General features: G+C 40.2%; 1 protein-coding gene across 2 annotated transcripts in view; it reads right to left on the bottom strand.

The window, feature by feature from the left end:
• The window catches only part of bmp2k (BMP2 inducible kinase), a 29982-nt gene extending 12539 nt beyond the window's left edge, over positions 1–17443 (bottom strand). For both annotated transcript variants that reach the window (XM_076149500.1, XM_076149501.1), the window contains exons 1-11: positions 16483–17443; positions 7196–7314; positions 6131–6236; positions 5465–5607; positions 3995–4116; positions 3160–3241; positions 2375–2507; positions 1601–1704; positions 1432–1511; positions 903–1051; positions 383–570 (exon numbers count right to left, since the gene is read on the bottom strand). In XM_076149500.1, the coding sequence (XP_076005615.1) occupies positions 383–570; positions 903–1051; positions 1432–1511; positions 1601–1704; positions 2375–2507; positions 3160–3241; positions 3995–4116; positions 5465–5607; positions 6131–6236; positions 7196–7314; positions 16483–16633 (1377 nt within the window). In that variant the 5' untranslated portion in view covers positions 16634–17443. The remainder of the gene's footprint in view (positions 1–382; positions 571–902; positions 1052–1431; positions 1512–1600; positions 1705–2374; positions 2508–3159; positions 3242–3994; positions 4117–5464; positions 5608–6130; positions 6237–7195; positions 7315–16482) is intronic.
• Between the last annotated feature and the right edge of the window lie 1695 nt (positions 17444–19138).

Below are 19138 nucleotides of genomic sequence, written 5' to 3'. Positions count from 1 at the left end.
TTATATCTGAATATTCTTGTTCATAATACACATCATTTCTAAAAATTAGAAAAATAAAGAGTTGCAAAAATACACTTCTACAATGGACATCAAGTGACTAACATGGAAATCCTTAGTTTATTTGCTGCATAGATTACATTTCTTAGACGTATATGGAAAAGCCTAGTTGTGCGGAGGGTGTGTCTCCTGAAATGACACCTTCCCTCTTAAGACTTAGAAGAAAAATAATACAAACACACAATCTAAACACTATGAACAAAATACTACTATCTCTCAACCAAACAAAGCTTTCCTTACATATGACAGTTCTAAAGACTTCAGTATTGAGCTCAACATTGACAGCATTACATTGTACAGACAGTATGTGAGACTGAGGAGCTACCTGGAGGTATTGCATTTGCTGTGCATTTGTGTGTTGTTGCGGCACTGCTTGTTGCTGCTGTTGTTGTTGGTGTTGTTGTTGCAGCTGTTGCAGACGCAGGTCACCAGGTTGTAGCTGCTGGAGAACTCGGTGTTGCTGACTACTGGCCTGAGGCTGCAGGGCTGGATGTCCAGAGCCAGGCGTAGGAGCTGGATGAATAGGCGTTGGATAATTGTTCAATGACTTCAACATTTCACAGACAACGCAATGCACAAATTAATTCCAAACAAAAAAGTAAACAAAGTAAAACAACAAATAGAAAAGCATAAAATCCTAAAATTGTCTAAATCCATAATTGCATGGGGCAAATATGCCTATTTAAGACCACAACTCTAATTTATTGAAGTGGGATTTACGTGTTAGATTTGTCTGATAAAGCTAAAATATTTAGCATTAGCTCATGTCTCAAAGATTTTAATGAAAAGGGACGTCAACAGTTGATATTAATGTATTTGGAGAGTCCCCCAAATGTTAAACAAACCTTTCTTGCCATTGCTGACGGGTGCTGAAGGCACAGACATCTTGACAGGAGTGACCGTGTTGGCGAGGGGCAGGACGTTGCTGTTTGCTGCCTTTGGCCTCTGTCTAGGAGCAATTGATGTTTCCGTTGGGCCCACAGAGTCTGTTATTCTAGAAAGCAGAATTCAAAATTGAGGATAATTTTCCCTCACCAAATACTCAATCAATAATCATGACAAGTTTCACATGATTTATTAATAATATGTGTGAGTCCAGTTATAACACCACCGAAGTTTCAAAACTAATCAAATTAAAATTTTACTATTGGGATAATAATTTTTGTTTTGATGGGCTGATGCTTAAGTTTAAAATCCCTCATTCTCACTTCTTTGAAACTTTGCAGGTTTTGGTATCCTCATGCTTCACCCACTTCCCAGAACAACCCTGCTGTCTTCTATACTATCTTGATGCTCACCCCCTTTCCTAAAAGGTACCATTGGTATGGTTACACCTTTGCATTGTTATGATCAGATACAATTTCTGACACTTACCTGGCTTTTGTTATACTTTTCCTTGCAGCGACCTCACTGGCCGTCAGTGGTTCTGGGAGGGATGTAGGGAGGTCAGAGCTCTAGAGAGGATGAGAGAGGAAACTTGTTGTTTCAAGCTAAAGACTAGAATGGCTTAAATATGGTGATTACTTAAAAAAAACAGACTTACAAAGAGATTTGGCACAGGGCAATCTTTTCCAGCCAACTTGAAAGCAAAGTAGGACACTTGGTATATGTCTGGTCTCTTCTCATGGTCTGGTTCGAGCATATATCCTGGAAGAAAAAATGTCAACAACTCAGTAATGCATCATATACAGAACATCATCTTCTCACAACAAGGAGGAAATAGCACACGACGAAATAACATTTATTTTGAGTTACAGTCAATGTGACAAAAGGGAATTGGTTCCAAAACAACTCAGTTAAAACAACTCAACCAACTATTCACATAACATTATGAATGAACGAAAGCGCAGACAGGGAGACATAGCGGGGTAACACGTTCAACTTGTGAATAAATAATTCTTTCTCCCGAATGTGCCCCATGGAACATTTCCAATGGCCCGATATTGGTATCTTTTGTTAATGCAAGGTGTAAAAGGTGCCTTATATTCTGCTGGGAAAACCGCCTAGTGTGTAGTGGATGCATAGCCATGGTAGATAGCACTACCATTATAATCACATGATGACAGTTGTTGGGCCACTAATGCATCTCAACCTTTCACAAGTTTCACAGCAAGCATTTTCTTATCAGCTCTCAGTTTACAGTGGGGCTGCACCACTCATTTCCTGTGTTTTTTTCCTTAGTGCTACACTAGATTTGGCTTCTCCCACCGCCATGTATGAGTAACAAAGTACATTCTCAATACATCATTCACCCTATACACCTATTCTGACCAATAATGTCAAACAGTTAGCTGTAATGTGTGTGGCATAAACTTACTGATTAAGCAGTGCAATTTGGAGGAGAATTTGGAGTTATCTGGAACAATAAAGGTTCCATCACATATGGCAACTTGACTCTCCCCAAATGGAAGTGCAAAGAAACACAGCTTGTACAACAAGCATCCAAGTGCCTGTGGAGAAAAAACAAGGACAACACCTCAATTTAATAACATTTTCTGTTGCTATATCCACCTATCTATCTATATAAAAGAAAATATGTCGCTACCATGAGGAGATGGGGCTATTGTTAAGTTTAACTTTAATTTATTGCATGCTTGCTGAATGACTACCAAAGAAATGCTCAAAAGAAATAGTCTCTCTTCATTCATGAGAAAATACAACTGTGTTGTGTGATAACCGTGTTCCCAAAAACATTTTTTTTTTTTTAAAAGCAGCAGAACTTTATTTTACACTGATCAGAACTACCAACATCATTTGTATTTTCATCATTTGTATTTTCCAACAACTGTGTGCAAAAAAAAAAACATTTCACACAAATGGTGTAATTATTACGAATAGAGAAAAAAACATGCAGACATGCAGGAGGGACAGGAGGGACAGGAGGGACAGGAGGCTAGTCTCTGTGATTTGCGTTGCTCGGTTGTAGCTCTCTAAAAGACTGTTCAAGAGCTGGGGAAAGCAAACAGCCTGGGGCAAGTGAAGAAAGAGGCAGAACCTTTTTGGGCAGAATGACATCCAGGCCACTGCCAACCCAAACCGGCTCTGCACATGCACACGCATCCACAGCCACACCCTCACACACACACACACACACAGTCTTACCCATATATCAGCCTTAGTGGTGATGGCTTTCCCTGCATACAAGTTAATCATCTCTGGTGCCCGATATGAGAGAGTTGTGTACCTATGAGTTACAATAACAGAAAGTGGTCAGTGATGGCGAAACATGGTCGTCTTTGACAATACACTCACCCACGGCAGTGAAGGTTGCATGGAAGACATAATTGTCAGACCACCTTAATCGCTAACTGGTTAATACCACCTCATGGAAATTTGAGGTGGCTCGACACCTCACGACTACTGTAGTGGTGGGTTCGGTTTGACTTCTCAAATATATATAAATATATATATATATATATATATATTTATAAATGTATATACTTTAAATATATACTTTAAATATAGTAAAATGGATGACGTGTTTTTTTATTTATAATGAGTTTTTTTTCATGGGATCTCATGTTGAAGGTGTCTAGAATAATTGTTTATTATGAGTTTTAAGCATAAATAAACCAATAATACGGGGCAAGCTTGTAGCACAGGGAGAAACAATAGGTTAATTACCCTGCTGTCTTAATAATAATATAATAATTAGCAGGCAACATCTTGCATATTAAACGTTTCCAACTGATGAATCAGTGCTCTTTTCCTATCGTACAGGTTTGTGAAGATTACAGGCAGGTGCTTGTTCTAAGGGGAGGGACAGGAGACGATGAATAATGGGAACCTCACAGGCCTAGACTGGACTCAGCTGTTTGTAATAATCTGAATGTCTCCTGGAGATGCAGATAAGTGCCTGCACATCTCAACTTTTAGTAGAAATAACTTTTCCTATAGATCTTTTGACCAACTCAGAATAGGGCCCTACATTACTTACTTCTTAATCTCATCCTCAATGGCAGTGACCCCATCTCTATGTGGCTGTAAAACTTTGTGAGTGGCACTGCCAAAGTCACACAGCACATAATTGCCATTGTCATTCAGAAGGATGTTTTCAACCTGGTAGGAGAGGAAGAAGATGTTCTGTTATTTCTTTAACCAAACATCTTGAATAAAAAGGAAAATTCGTTCCTCCTTCAAATAGGTAAACAGGTAAAAGCAAGACAAAGTCACAAATTAATTATTAAAAAGCGTTAATTTATTGAACCATGCAACAAAACCAAACACGTTTTTTACTCATCGCATTAGACGAATGACCAAAAATAAAAACATTCAACTCAATAATTAGGACGTGTGTCCATATACTTTAGCGTACTGCTTTAAGTTCCTAACCTATACTTAAAAATGTAATTTAACTCCTTGCAGTGAGGCCTCACTATTGTGATGGAAACCTCAGCACATTTAAAGTCTTTAATAATAAAATGTGCTTCATATTACGGGAGAAGGAAAGATAGGGAGAGGCTGGGAACCTAGTAACAAACAACAAACAAATCTGATAATATTAACAGACAAGACGGCAGCAATTGTGGGAGCTGTGACAGGGAATAAAAATGATCAAGAGAAAAAGGCTGTTCAAATAGAACTAATGAGAGCGATACAGTGTGTTATTCCTGTTGATAGCTCAGGGTTAAGGGACTTTTTTGCACTCTCACTTCTGCTGGCAAAGTGTGACTAGGCCTCTATGGTCTTTTGTGTCCTGCAATGTTACATAAGCCATGTAGGCTGTAAAGGCAGACAGCGAACAGAGAAGAGGCCTGTGGAGGGACCACAATGTTTAGAGGCTTGTCCAAATGGACAGAGAACAGCAGTCCACTGATGCTCTGAAAAGAGAAGGAGAAAAGGGAAAAGGAAGGTGGAAGAGCAAAAGACAAAGGGGGCTGGGTGTTGTTGGATAAGAGGAAATGAAATAGGAAAACAGGCTTTTCAAAAACATTTGAGAAGAGGAAGTAGAAGAGTTAGAGTTAGCAGCTAAAAAGAACTGAAAGTGGTCACATCTTTTTCTTCTGCTGACAGAAGCACAACAATGTCACAAGTTCTCTCTCCCCTATCTGACCTTTGAGGTTTGTCTATGACAGCTAGACCTGCTTACCCAATAAGATAAGATACCAAACAAAGTGATGTTACTGCTTCCAGGATTGTGAATTGTGTAAGTGTGTCATGTTTTCTTCCTGGCGCTATCTACAGACATGGCCACAACTAATAGTACTCTGTCAATCTTATTGTAATGCAACATTTGCCTAAAATGATAATGGCAACTCCATGGTCACAGAAAAGAACATCCCTAATGTGAAACATGAAGCTGAGTGATGTTTTAGGGTAAGTTTGTGGTCTCTGGCACAAGATGCATTGCTTATGTCCAGACACCATAAAATCAGATGACGACATGAAAGTCTCATGAATGTCTCACCTTTAGGTCCCGATGAATGATGGGGGTCTTACATTGGTGCAGTCGGGCTACAGCTTCGCAGCTGTCACAGAAGATGTGTAGGACCTCTGCTTCACTAAAACCCACATTCAAGCGCTGGTTCATCTGCTTAACCACTTGACCAGCTAGAAGAAAAGGAGGGGGGAGACAGCTTAAATGGTAGGTACCTTCCACTTCAGGGTGGTCAGTCAGCATGTTCAGCATTTTTCCCTTTGCAAACTAAATTCCTGGTGGATGATATTCAATTGTCATAGTCCACTCAGTTGCTCAGCTTCTTTAAATTGTGTTAATATCTGGTGTATCTGAATCTCTTCTCAGTCTCTCCACTCTGTGTCTTTCACAGACATTCTTTCATCTTTTATGAAGCAGGTCTGACATACATTTATCTTATAAACCAATGAAAGCACTACAAAAAGTCTCTCTTATATTAGATGCAGTAACACGCTTATTGTTTTGGCTTTCATCTAGTACACCCCTATCAAAGTGTCCGTAAAAGTTACAATGGTGCACCCATCAACATCAGAGCAGGTTTACGTATGAGCCTCAATCATCATAGGGAATATTTAGCATGTTGTACATTCTTTTAAGGATTCCCTCTGGGTGTTTGAAAATGTTGATGATGTAATATAGGAAAAAAGGTGGCCATACCTTTACAGTATTCCATGAGGATGAGAACCTCCCAGATGCTTTCTGACATGGCATTGATAGTGGAGTCTAGATAGCCAACAATGTTCTTATGGCCTGACAGTTCCTTCTGCAGACAGGAAAAAACAATGAGTGTGGTCAGTAGATGGACAGCCTAAGTGCAAATGAAGTTTGGGGCACAACTGGGTTCAAAAGATAAAGGCAAGATGACAGCAATTTCAGCAATGTCAAAGTACCAGATGTCTTTTAAACCCGTACAGAAGTAGGGTGGTTTTTTTCCTGCATATAGAGAATTATTTGGTGATAAATAACTGATGTGAGGACATCGTACAGTGCGAGTGCACAGGGTATAATTTGGCCTCTCTAACAACAGTGGTGGATGAGCGCCGCAGGCTGTAATTCTCTTGACTCCATTTGATCCATTTGTTGTGTTAAATTTAGCTTTCTGAAACACAAGCACAAGCTTGTTGCTGTGCTGCAGATAACATCAAGCTCAGTCGCGTTATTAGCCATACAAAGAGCGCAGATTTTAGACCAGGTTTGGACGGACAAGCGTTTCTCTGTACTTGTCTGCGCACGAGCAGTAGGGAAATTCTCAGGCATTGTCGTCAGGATGGTTGGCTTTTCCAATACATTGTCAACAGTGTGAACAAAGGTAATTTTTACATCTAAAGAGGTAGTTTCAGGACTTGTGTATGATATGCCAACATCACAAATCATTCATGTAGAGTCTCAGAATGCCAATCTGATAATCTTTGCTCTGTAAATAACAAACTTAATGCACAGAATTGCATGCAACATGATAAATAAACTATCTTAAAAACATAATATTTATCTTAAGACTCTCACGGGTTACTACTAAAGCCATCTGCTATCTTAGTTATCAGATATGTATACATATGATATGTTGGTTAGCGTCATGTTAGCATGTATTAAATGCCACTAGTTCTGCCCTTTCCTTTGTCATTTGTAGTTGCTTCCCTTTCTATGACACGTGCCATCGGTTCTCTATGTAGGAAAAATCCTGTGTACAGAGTTTTAAAATGTTATCTGAGTGTACACACTCACCATTATAGTGATCTCCCTCTTGTAGATGTTGAGGTCTGGAACATTGTTGACATACATCCTTTTAAGAGCACAGCGAATGCCACTGTGTGTGCGAGCCAAGAACACCACTGAGAAACCTCCTGGAAAAACAAAAGATAGCAAGAACTGTTATATCAACACACTTACACCACACTTAAACATAGTGGTCCACACTTAACAAATGATTTGGATAAGGTAGGGGATATTATGATTAGATGACAGGTGTCCTGTATCCAAAACAGAGCGGTCAACAGCCAGCTAATTAGATAAAAACAAATGATGCGTGATAAAAAGTGATGATCTACAATGTTTAAAGGAAACACAAAGAAGGGCCTTACTGCAAAGTGTTTGATAATATCTACAATGCTTCATTTTGTTTTCCACTGCCACAAGAGGGAGGACAAGGGAGGAAAGGTGAGTGAGCTCCAATAGACTATGGACTCTGTTCTGTCCACAAAGTGTTCTGCACCGATTGCACACAATGTCAATGTATGACTGAAAATGATGCATTAACTGAGGTCAAGTTAAACAATATGTATTACTTCTCTATAACTTGTACATGTAGCTCAAGTAACCATCAGCACAGCTGTACTTTTGAACTCGAGTGTCAAGACAAAAAGTACTTGGGTTCTCTAACAATAGGGGAAACTGAACAGAGAAACTCTCCAAGCAACAACATTGTGTGTACACTGTGTGTTATGCAGCTATGCCCTGCATGATACAGTCAGTAGGGCATATTGAACAGCTGGGAGTGTCTTAAATAGATTTCCTGTAACAAGACAGAGGAGTGCAGTGCCATCTAAGAGACGGACAGTGAACAGAAATTTTAAATCAGATGCAGAGTCAGCTTGATGATATTACTATGTACAGAGTCACCAGTGAGTCATCTTATGCAGATCTAAAACCTTTTGTACTGCTAAGACTGAAAACTGTTGCAAAGTACAAACTTTTGGCAAGAATGGAGCCCAGGACATATGGGAGCAGGTCAGTCTCAATTTCACAGGGGAAACCCCCATTTATTCAAACAGAAAACAAATGAGAGCAGGGCTCAAAAACAAAACAATAAAACCAAAATTTCCAAGAAGAGAAGGAAAACATACTGAAGACTTAAACTTAACATTCTAACCACTATCACCACAACCAAGATCCCATCAACAGATACCTGTCCTTCAATAGCAGTGACCACTCAGTTGATCACAATAAAGCAATCCATGGAAGAGTACTTGACGATCAGGTTCAAGGGGATCCTTTCAGAAAACAAGACACAGCTGGTTCTCTGTAAACTCTCAATAACCACCAATGAGGCTGGGTTATAGCAAATAACACACAGCAGCAACGGCACAACGGGTAGAATACCGGAACAGCAAACGGGAGGGCAGGGTTTGATTCCTGTTAGGCTGGAGAAGATGGTACGGGAGGGTCGGCAAGAGAAGGTCAAAGGCCACTATTAAGGGATGACGAGTAGGGGAGGAAGGATGGGGCAGGGGAGACTGGGGTTAGTGGTGGATTTGCTAATGTAAACACTACTTCAGGGTGAGGAAGGAAGGTCAGGGGAGGCGTGTTGGGCTGGGGTGAAGAGGGTGAAATCTCAGGGGGAAAATGTTACAGGAGGGTTCGCAAGAAAAGGTAGAAACATCCAAAGGTCGCTTTTAAGGAGTGGGGCAAGAGGGACGAAGGAGGGTCAGGGGAAGCTGGGGTTAGGAGTGAATTTGTTAACATTAATTAACAATACTTGGAAGGGGGGTTAGGGTGGAGGAAGGAGTCAGGAGAGACTGTAAAAGCTGTTCGTCCATGTCCACTGAACATAACATGTGCTCCGCGTTATCTGATTCCATGTGTCCTGTAGTTCCCTGCCCACCGACCTGTATGCACCTGTGAAACTGCTATCCCCTATGACCATCATCCCTCAAGAGATTCCACACCAGAGCATTCATAAACAATCTCTGGGGGAATCTAGTGGTGTTGGTGGGTATATTAATTGGGCTGGTGTAAACAATTCCGCTGATTATCGTGCAATGGTTGAAGCTAGTTCTGATCATTTGAATGCTTTTTTCCCATGAGTTCAAACTAAACGTAATACTGAGTGGATATTCAACCACCAAAAAAAACAACAGAAGAAGAAGAAACAAGAATGGCTGCAAACGACTCACGGTTCCAATTGGTTCTAAAGGCATAACCATGTGCCAGCACATTTCCTTCCCTCATTCACAACAGACCTATGCCAGCATTATCCCAGTATTGTTAGTTGGTCTTGAGCTGGTGAAGCTGGGTTTAAAATAACCCGGCATATCGGTGGAGCTTGGTCCAGCATAAAGCAGGCACATTCTGCATGTATGAATCGGGCTCAAGTGCTACGTCGGGTTATTTAAGAAATTACCAACACACACCCTCTGGAATACCTGGCCATGAAATGAACATAGGAGCTCAGTCATGCTGCTTAGCAACCTGCAAGCTATGCACAGAGAGCCGGCACTACCCTTGTTCCTCTCAAGAACGGGACAAGGGTGGTGGTGGGGCAAATGATAGACAGGCTGATTGAGTGTGGGATTGTTGTAGGGCCAGGGGATTCCCCAACATGACAAATGATGAGCTCCTCTTAACCCTGGTCAGGGGGCAGTTCTCCCTTAAGGTGGCTTTAGCAGTCATTAGAAAAGGTCAGGGTCAAGAGAATGGCCGAGTTGACATCAACCTTCCTCACCCTGTGTTAGCTTATGGCCTGCTCTACACAGCCTTCTTTAGGGGAAAGAGAGACAGCAACGTGAAAGTCTTCATTGAAGGTGATGAGGAGGGCATAACAAAGAAGTATAACAGCTATACTATACAAGTGGTCTGTTTGGTACAGTCATCATCATTATAGTTACTGAACAAAATCAGTCTTGAGGCTATGCTGTTGTATGTTCTTAGGCTGCAACAGTGATTTGGTTAAGAATTGTTTAACTAAAGCAAAGGACAAACGTAAGCACAACTTAATTTGGAAAACAAATGAGAGAGAAGAGATATTAAGGCAAGATTTTAACGGTTTCTGCAAAGGCTGTCTATAACAGTCACAGGCAGCCTGTGGAAAGCTTTGAAAATGAATGTTTTTACAAAAGAGATCCAGCAAGAAATGTGTATTTTAAAGATGGGGGGAAAGGATCATAACTGGAAGAAAAGTAGAAGATTTAAAAATGTGCAGCGGACAGAGATTTGTTTATTTATAGTGCAGATGTTCTCCCTGCGCAGTATGATGTCATCTCCGATAACAGACCCCCTCCCACTCTGACTGACTGCCTCTTTGTGCTGTATCTTTTATGTGTCACTTTCAATGTTAGTATTGCTGCCTTTGTTCCATTATAAAGCAAGCAAGAAGTCCAGGTGTTCAGCATCCAGCCTCGCTCAATGTTATGTGCCCCCTCTAACTATAGTGGAGAATGATTTTTTTCTAGGGAGCATTTCAAACAAACGAAGGCATGTCCTCCTCGGGGGCCCCCTTACCTCATACAACACTACACTTCCTCCTTCAAGTCTCCAAATGTGTAAAGCCTTAAGAGCGTCATTTAAGTAGCCTATGCAAGTACTGCATTTTAAATATTGACTTCTTCCTTCAGATTAGTTTAGTTCGCATAAACTTCAGATTAGTTTAGTTTGCATTAGTTTGCATTAAAAAAAAAATCGAAACGCTGGTCTGGATTACTGTTGTTTTTATAATCTGAATGATGAGACAGAAATGAATAAAAGACAAAGAATAGAACAATTTCAGCAATTCCAGAGGAGAGAAGAAACTTAGTAGATGTAAGAAAGATAATAACTAATTACTTGTTTCCTTCTATAAATTAGATGCTCATTTAATAGGTTGTCTTATACTACCGGTAAGTTGAATTTGAAGATCTGAAACAAGTAGGTGTGACAAATGTGCAAAAATAGAAGAAATCAGGTACAGGCAAATCATTTTTCACAGCACTGTCGCTACACTGCATGGATGAGTTTAACTGATGCACTGTATATCAAATCTCAGTGTCTGTGACAATAATCAAATCGTGCAGGCCTGCTTTTGAGTCATGTCTCTACCATAACTAATGCTTGATCTGGCATGGTACATACAGAGGATTATATTCACATTACAACATTTATCTAAGCCATGATACAATGATATGAAGCATTGCTGTTACAGAAAGATATAGGCTACCTTTTGATAGCAAAAAAGATTATAAAGTAAATAAAGACAAAGTTTCTGCATAATATTTTTCATTCCTTATTATATGCATTGATATTCAACCAATGCATCTCAAAATGAATAGACAATGACCCATGCAGTCTCATGCATTCTCTGTAATGCAAAGGATCCTGTTTGAGGAGGTGGAACATGTTGCACGTACTTCCGGATTTGATAGCAACCTTCCTTGTGTTTCTTTTCTTTACAATATGCCATATTTTGCGGAGAATCGAACATTAAAATGACACCAAATACCACATGGATTAACACAGAAACACCTATTCCATGTTTTGCCCTAACTGGGAAGAATGGAGAATGACATTTTCAGTGTCCGCTGGTATGTACAATCAATTGCACCCATCATGTTTGGGAAACCAGCGAAAGCAATAACACTACATTTGCACACTGCTTCCCAGCCTGTGCTTCTGCATTTGCCCTAATAAAACATTTTGTGCAGACTGTCAATAAGCCATATACTGTATATATGGTGGGAACATGACGAAGAGGGCCACATGTAATTAAAAATAACCAAGGAGAGGTGTTTAACACCCCTGGGAATTCTGAATACAGGAGCTTATCAAAGACCGAGCTCCTTCTTATCCAATACTTGTAAACAACCATCAATGAGCATCCAGCTTGATTCCTTTAGAGTCGCCAGTGTCTGCCAGGAAGTTTGGTGTCTTGATTGATAACCAAATAACCTTCAAACAACACATTGCCTGAGTCTCTCCGTCATGGAGATTTGCCTTCTACAACATCAGTCCCTCTCTCAATTCTCTCATTCTGGTTCATGCTCTCTCACTCCACTCTGCTCTCGAAAGGCACCTGGTGTCACCACAAAGAGGCCTAAAATCTCTGTGACACTTCTCTTTTGTGGTTCTGACGTGATGGAATGAATCCACTCTGTCAGTTTTAAAGACCCAACTCTTTCGTTAACACCTTCATGTCTACTTATTTTAAAAACAAACAAAAATATCTCTTCATCTATACCTGCCTCCAGGCACTGCCTCTTGGCATCTATGTCCAGTTGTTCCACTTGATTCTTGGCACATACTCTGGTTGATCGCTCCAGACTAGATCTTTGCTTGCATAGTGTTCACATCATTTAGGTTGCTTTTGATAAAAGCATCTGCCAATTGCCAATTACACTTCTGCTGTGCCAATTGTGCCAAGTTCAGCCAGGATGGACCACAGCCAGTCTGTACCTGACTGCCGTAGTGCAAGAGGAGGAGGGGAATTCTGCCTTTTTAGGCATTTTTGTGTGGATGGCCAGCTTCTTTAACACACTGCAAAAATGTGTGAGTGGACGAAACGTTTTAACGCCTAAACTGAGTTTTCAAAAGTATCTGCACTAGTTTGGATGTCGCCTCAGACTCTTACCTACTAGCAGACCACATCTTGCAAGAACATATGGGCATTTGGTCAAATTGGAGGTTTAGCGATTAGAGTTTTGGAATAATGGGCTGTCAGATCTAGAAGTGTCCATTTCAGTATCATCCGAGTTGTTGTGTTACAGCTGTAATTGATGATTCATTTCTCAATTTCTTATGGGGTGTACTCGCAGCAGAGACGACTGTGGTTTGCTGAGCACCTAGGGTTGGAGTTCCTGGTTATAAAAAAAATAACCTAATAGATTCACTGCAAACATGTTTTTACCAATGCCGCTGGACTATGAAACATAACATGTACGCAACAGGGGATTAATCAAAGTCTTCCTATTTCACAAATGTGGTAATGCTTGTGCTCCCAAATGATGTGAAAATGCCAAGTTTTCAGTTAAATAAGTACAAACACACACACAAAGGAGGGGAGGGATGGTCACGCAGAGAGGCCTCAATGAGCAAGCATAAAGGCTGCGGACCTAGTGCTGCGTTGTACCAGCATTCTTTCTAGGGTTCAAGAACAAGACAACAAAAGGGGCACAATCCATCTATTCATCACCAATACAGTATGCTAATAATGTAGATGGGATGCATTCTTGCTTGCTCCCCTGGCAGAGTGGAGGGATCAAATATATAATTGCATATGTACTGTATATTAGGCAGTGGTTCCCAAACTTTTTCTTTTGCACCCCCATTTTTTAAATCAGAAGTTTTTTTCATTCAAATTCCATTTTTTGGTGTGATTTCAAATTGAAATGAGATGAAAACATTGCTTGCTGCTTAGCAGTTTATCTAAACTTTACATCATTGTGGACTTGGCTATATTGTAGCAGACATACTGTGTCTTTATGAAACCTAGCTTATGAATTATTTTTGAGCAGTTCTGTTTATTCGAATGAAGCCATCACTGCTGAGGACATTATGGCTTTCTTTTCAAATTGGTTTATCATACCACATAATGAGAGAAAGATGAGCTATAATCTCATTTGGAGTGATTATGTTCCACAAAGCTTGTTTGGTGAATGCATGCCGTCTGTCCAGAGTGTGCAAGTGGCAAAGGACAAGGTAAAAAGGGGAACATGTTCACTGTGTACACAGCAGCTGTTTGCATGGAAACAGTGTTTGCATTTCTAATGTATACATGATTTGTGGCTTGTAATAGTCAGGAAAGCTCTACAACTACAACTTGATAGTCTTGCCTTGATCTCCTCAGCCTGAGACTTAAGGCTCCCACATATTGCAGTTTGGGGCTTATGAGTGGAAAAAAACAATTGAAATTATGTTTCATACATTTAAAGATGTAATTGTGAAATGTCTTTTCCATACATTGCCGAAACCTCAGTACACTGAAGAGGAACCTTGGCAGAACAGGAAAAATTAGATCAGTAGGGAACATTCACAGATGCTTCCTGTTCCAATAGCCGGTGTCATTTTGTCTTCCTCTTTTAGAAACCATGACATGGAGCACAAGAGAAACTACTGAAATTAGAGTAAAGTGAACTCAAGGGAAATTCCAAAGTTCCTAGTCAAGTGCATTGAACAAAAGATCTTACCACACAATAGATAGACATTTTTAACATAAATAATAGCACAATAGCATCCCTCAGTCTATTACTCAGTCTTATATTAGCTTATATTAGCTTCCAAAAACTGAATTACTGAAATTGCTCAGCTGAGCAAATTGTAATTTTCTTGTCGAATTCATTCAGTAATATATTTGTAAAATATAATTTGGATTTATTTCACAAAAAGCTGCATGAGAACCCAAATGTTGTTACAATTTTCTGTTGGACTAATGCTGAAATACTTGGCTAGAAAAGGATTTTTTTTTTTTCTTTATCCTAGGATATTTGCTCCATTCCAATCTGTTAAACTTAATAAGTAGTGCGCATGTGGAGGTTGTATTCTAAAATCAGAAGATCTGGACAAACCAGTTTTCTAATTTAAATTAAGGCTGAAGGCACATTTTCTTGACAGGACCATCACATACTTTACCAGTGAAGTAAAACATTAAAAGAGTATGTCCTCCAAGAATCATCACAGGTTAGTTGATTGTTGGTGGCCCTGTATAGTTAAATGGGTCACACGTGGGACACATATCAGTAGGTATACCTATGAACTCTATATATAAAAACATCCAGGATTTTCATGTTGGTAAGGCTGGGAATTTTTCTGGGAATTATCAATTCGAGTCCGATTCTTGCGGACACGATTCAATTCAAAAATGTTTCTTGATTCAAAAACAATTCTCAATTCAACACTGAAATTATGGGAACAGTTTTGGAACTATTACTGCAGTAGTAACACAATTGATTTACTTGTTTGTACACATTACCATAGGAAATTGCTGGCGTTTAAGTAACTGATCTGGATGAAGGCGGTTTCTTTCAAAATGTCAACTGCATGAATACAGCAGGTCTTTAAGAAAAAGATGAAATTAAATGAAAAGTCTCAGTATCTCAAACTTGAATGTAGCCAGACAGAGTTTGCATTAAGACTGCTAAACTACACACACGCGCACACCCACACCCACACACACACACACAGGTTGAATCAAGGTAACTTTCACACAAGAGAAAAACTCATCGATGTCTCATCATGCTTACTTCATATCACAGTTATTAGATCAACTGAGTCCAATCAATACGAAGGAATTATTCTAATTGGGGAATGTAACTTCACCATAATGTCGATTCCTGACTGCAGCAAACAAAATCCCTGAATATTGCACCTATAGAGGTATGTGGTAACCTTGGAACAGACTGCAGAGCAAAAGTCACAATACAACCCTGTGTTGTTTGTGGTCGGACATTTCACATGATTTTTTGATGACACAGCACATGACACATGACTGTTTGTGGGAAGTCCTGCCTTTTCTGCCTTGGGACATCAAGTTTACTATTGACTACTGCATATTTACACTGTTGCAGCACTTCAGGAAGCACGCCATTCCCTTCTATAGCATGAACCTAAGGACTATACTAAGTTTGAGCTCGTTTTGGTTAAACAGACCATAAAATTGACATTATATGCATTTCTGACTGTACATAGAAGGCACTGAAAGAAGGGCTAAAACTAACTGTTCATTGCAGAAGTCATAATTATGCCATCAAGCTGGTATGAACTTTTGTCACATTTTAAACCTTAAATCCCCTCAAAGTGGTTAATTTTAATGCAAAAACTTATTACACAAACCATCTGTGGCAGAAGAGCTAACATCACATTTCAATGTCCTGGAGAGCAGAATTATTATATATATATATATATATATATATATATTCTCAAAAAAAACATCACTGAACAGAGTGCAGAAGTACTTCAATAGGTATGTTGTGTGACAAAGTATGACTGAACATAATGGCTGTAACTGATGTTCCATATTGACATGGCAGAGTTAAACAGTTGTTATTCTGAGGGCAGGGCCACGGTTGAGTGGTTTGGGCCATAAACACACAACAACGCACCTAAATGAGAAAATACCAATACGTTTTACGATGAACAATACATAGTGTCCTCATTTCAACCATAGCCTCCAAGAAGAAAGTTACAAATTACATGGAAAAAACACTTTTGTGCCCGGACAATGCATTTTCCAGCCCATAAACAGACGATGAAGGAATTGTTTCAGCCATAAGTACAGTGCAAAGAGTGTACAGCAGAAATGTGCCATTTTCCTGTTGTGCTACTTCACGTACCCTCTGCTATGAGCTCCTCCACGGTGACCTGATATCGCCCGACTGCAAACACTTTTCCGAAGTAGTTGCTGACTCCGGAGCTGGAGCTGGCGCCGGACGCCCCTCCGAGCCCACCGCTCTCGGACTTTGGCATTCGGGAAAACTTCTTCATTCTTCACTCCGGCTACGTCCACCAGGCCACCAAATACAAATCCTTATTCGGTGCAAATGAACCCACGCAGTCCAACTGAAACTCGTCTTTCTGTGTCTCACGTCCCCCCTATCTTCTTCTCTGGTATAACTTCTTTTTCTGCATGCTCTGCGCCTGGTTCTTCTGGTTCTTCTCTGGGGAGAGGCTACTTGCTGTCGGGTGACATGACAGTGAATGTACTGCAAGAAGAGGACGTCACGTCCCGGTTGGGGAAGTCTATTCCAAAAGTCTCACCGATGACAGGACCCACTGTGACGAAATCTCGCCAACATAAAAACAAAAATACGAGTTGGCTTCTTTAGATTAAATCACACATTTCTTCGGCTAGCATACGTTAAAAGGAAGCGGTGTGCAATCCGGAAACATCAACAACGATTGAGGGCAAGGGGAGAAGCACATCACCCGACGGCAGCGAGCTCGTTGGCTCTCCGAAACCCAATCGGATAAATTTTTGTCCTTATCTTTTCCCCAATTATTCTCGTTCCCGTCGTTCCCGCAGGCGGTTAACGTATGCTAGCTGACTGCAGTAGCTGGCTAACGAGCTTTCGCTAGCGACACCGAATGCAGGTGGGTTGACAAAGTAACAGCACCGTCACTGGATAATTAATTAACCCGCTGCTTATCACAAAAAGACGTTTGAGAGCTAATGTCCCCGTCAGTGCAGCGTCCTAATTTCCGCTGTCCCGGGTCCCATTTTCGGACGTTAAACTTGGGACTCTCGTGACTCGCTAGCAGCCCAAAATAAGTGGGTGGTTTGTTATTTACCCAATGAGAGTGACAACCTAACCTGACACTGTATGGCCCCGCCCCCTCGTAGTGTCATGATTGGTGTAAAATGGGACGAAGGGACCCGTGAGTGACAGTCAGAGCGGTTCGGTTGAGGAATATCATCAAACAGACTGTAAAGAATGCGGGGCATGCATGCATGCAGAGATCACACAATGAACGCTAGTACAGCTTACGGTTAATTCATTATTTACATACATGATTTCATATATATCTTTGTTGCATACTCTGGAGATAAAATTTTTTCCAAAGGCATGGGTTATGACTGTTTATCCTCTGTAAATTGATTTCTGTATCAGTTTAACCTTTAACCTTAAATATCACCTGCAAGGAAACACCAGCGACACCAGCTTGGTTCTGAAGTCCAGGTTGTGTGAATGGATGCTGAGGAAATTATCATGTTTTACTTCCACGGTGAAATATGTATGTATATATATGTATATATATATATGCATAATAATAATGACCATAATAACAACATAATAGTCTGTTCTCTTTCTACGCATACATATAAAGGTGTATTGTGTATAATGTGTACATTGTATATTGTGTATACTGGTATTCTTGTGTGTGTTATGTGTATTGTGTGTATTTATCTTGTATTTCTTCTTCTGTGCTACTGTGGCGACTGAATTTCTCATCAGTGAGATCAACAAACGTCCAATCGTATCGTATCTTACATGATTCATTCATTTATGGCATAAATTATGTGGACCATCATCAAAAAAGTGGGAGGAATATATTTCTGCTAATAAGTGATCACAGTAGACACAATCAGGTCGAATGAACATAAAGGAAACACAGATGAGGAGGAGCAGGGAGAATCACATGACATGTACTATATACGTCTCATGACTCTACCATAAAGACCATGTCTCGATTCCTCCTGTATCTGTGTCATGTGAATGAGCATCAACAAAGCAGCTTGTGTGTGTGTGCGAGGTAATTTAGTCACAGAAGAGGCAGGACACATTCTACTGCGACCTCTCATTCACATATGTATGATCCCACATATAGACAGGTATCATACAGTGGGGTGACTGGCGAGCTCAGCAGAGTGTCTAACCTGTGAACCTACCAAAAGAAAAAGAATCAACGCTTGTTGTGTTAGGAAACGCCTTGTTTTGGCGATTTATAGCCCAGTGTGCAAGTTGGTCTCCTCCCTTCCCTGTGTAGAAATCACCATCATCATTCAATCACTGGAAATCATAAGGCAGCCTAAGTATTGATATCAGATGGTACATTGTATATGTATATTATCCGTTTTAGTGTGTATGTGTGTGTGTTTTTAGGATTGAATGACAATGACAATGATTTGCTTCCAGCCCTCCTAAACCTGGAGCCTCCCACCTCCCTGCCTCCTCCATCTTTGAAGATCACAACCTAACCACCCCATCCGTCCGTGACATCAGAAGGCCTGAGTCACAACAAACTGATGTCTCTGAAACGAGTGGAGAATATCAAAACTCAGATGAGTGCTTAGAAAAGGATGCAAACACTCATTTACAGATGAGTTTTTAAAAAAGACAGTGTTGATGGAGAAAAGTGGAGAAAAGCAGATTCTAGATCACATTACCTAGCAATGCTTCAAAACAAAATTATCCAGATAACAAAATGTGACAACAACCGACGAAATTAGTGAAATCGATCACTAAATGAACCTTATAAAGTGGGGATGAT

This window comes from Genypterus blacodes, unplaced genomic scaffold (genome assembly GCF_046128005.1).
Source record: "Genypterus blacodes isolate CSIRO-AG114 ecotype Tasmania unplaced genomic scaffold, CSIRO-AGI_Gbla_v1 ptg000045l_1, whole genome shotgun sequence".
NCBI classification, from domain to species: Eukaryota; Metazoa; Chordata; class Actinopteri; order Ophidiiformes; family Ophidiidae; genus Genypterus; species Genypterus blacodes.
This window is presented reverse-complemented; position numbering and strand designations above follow the sequence as displayed.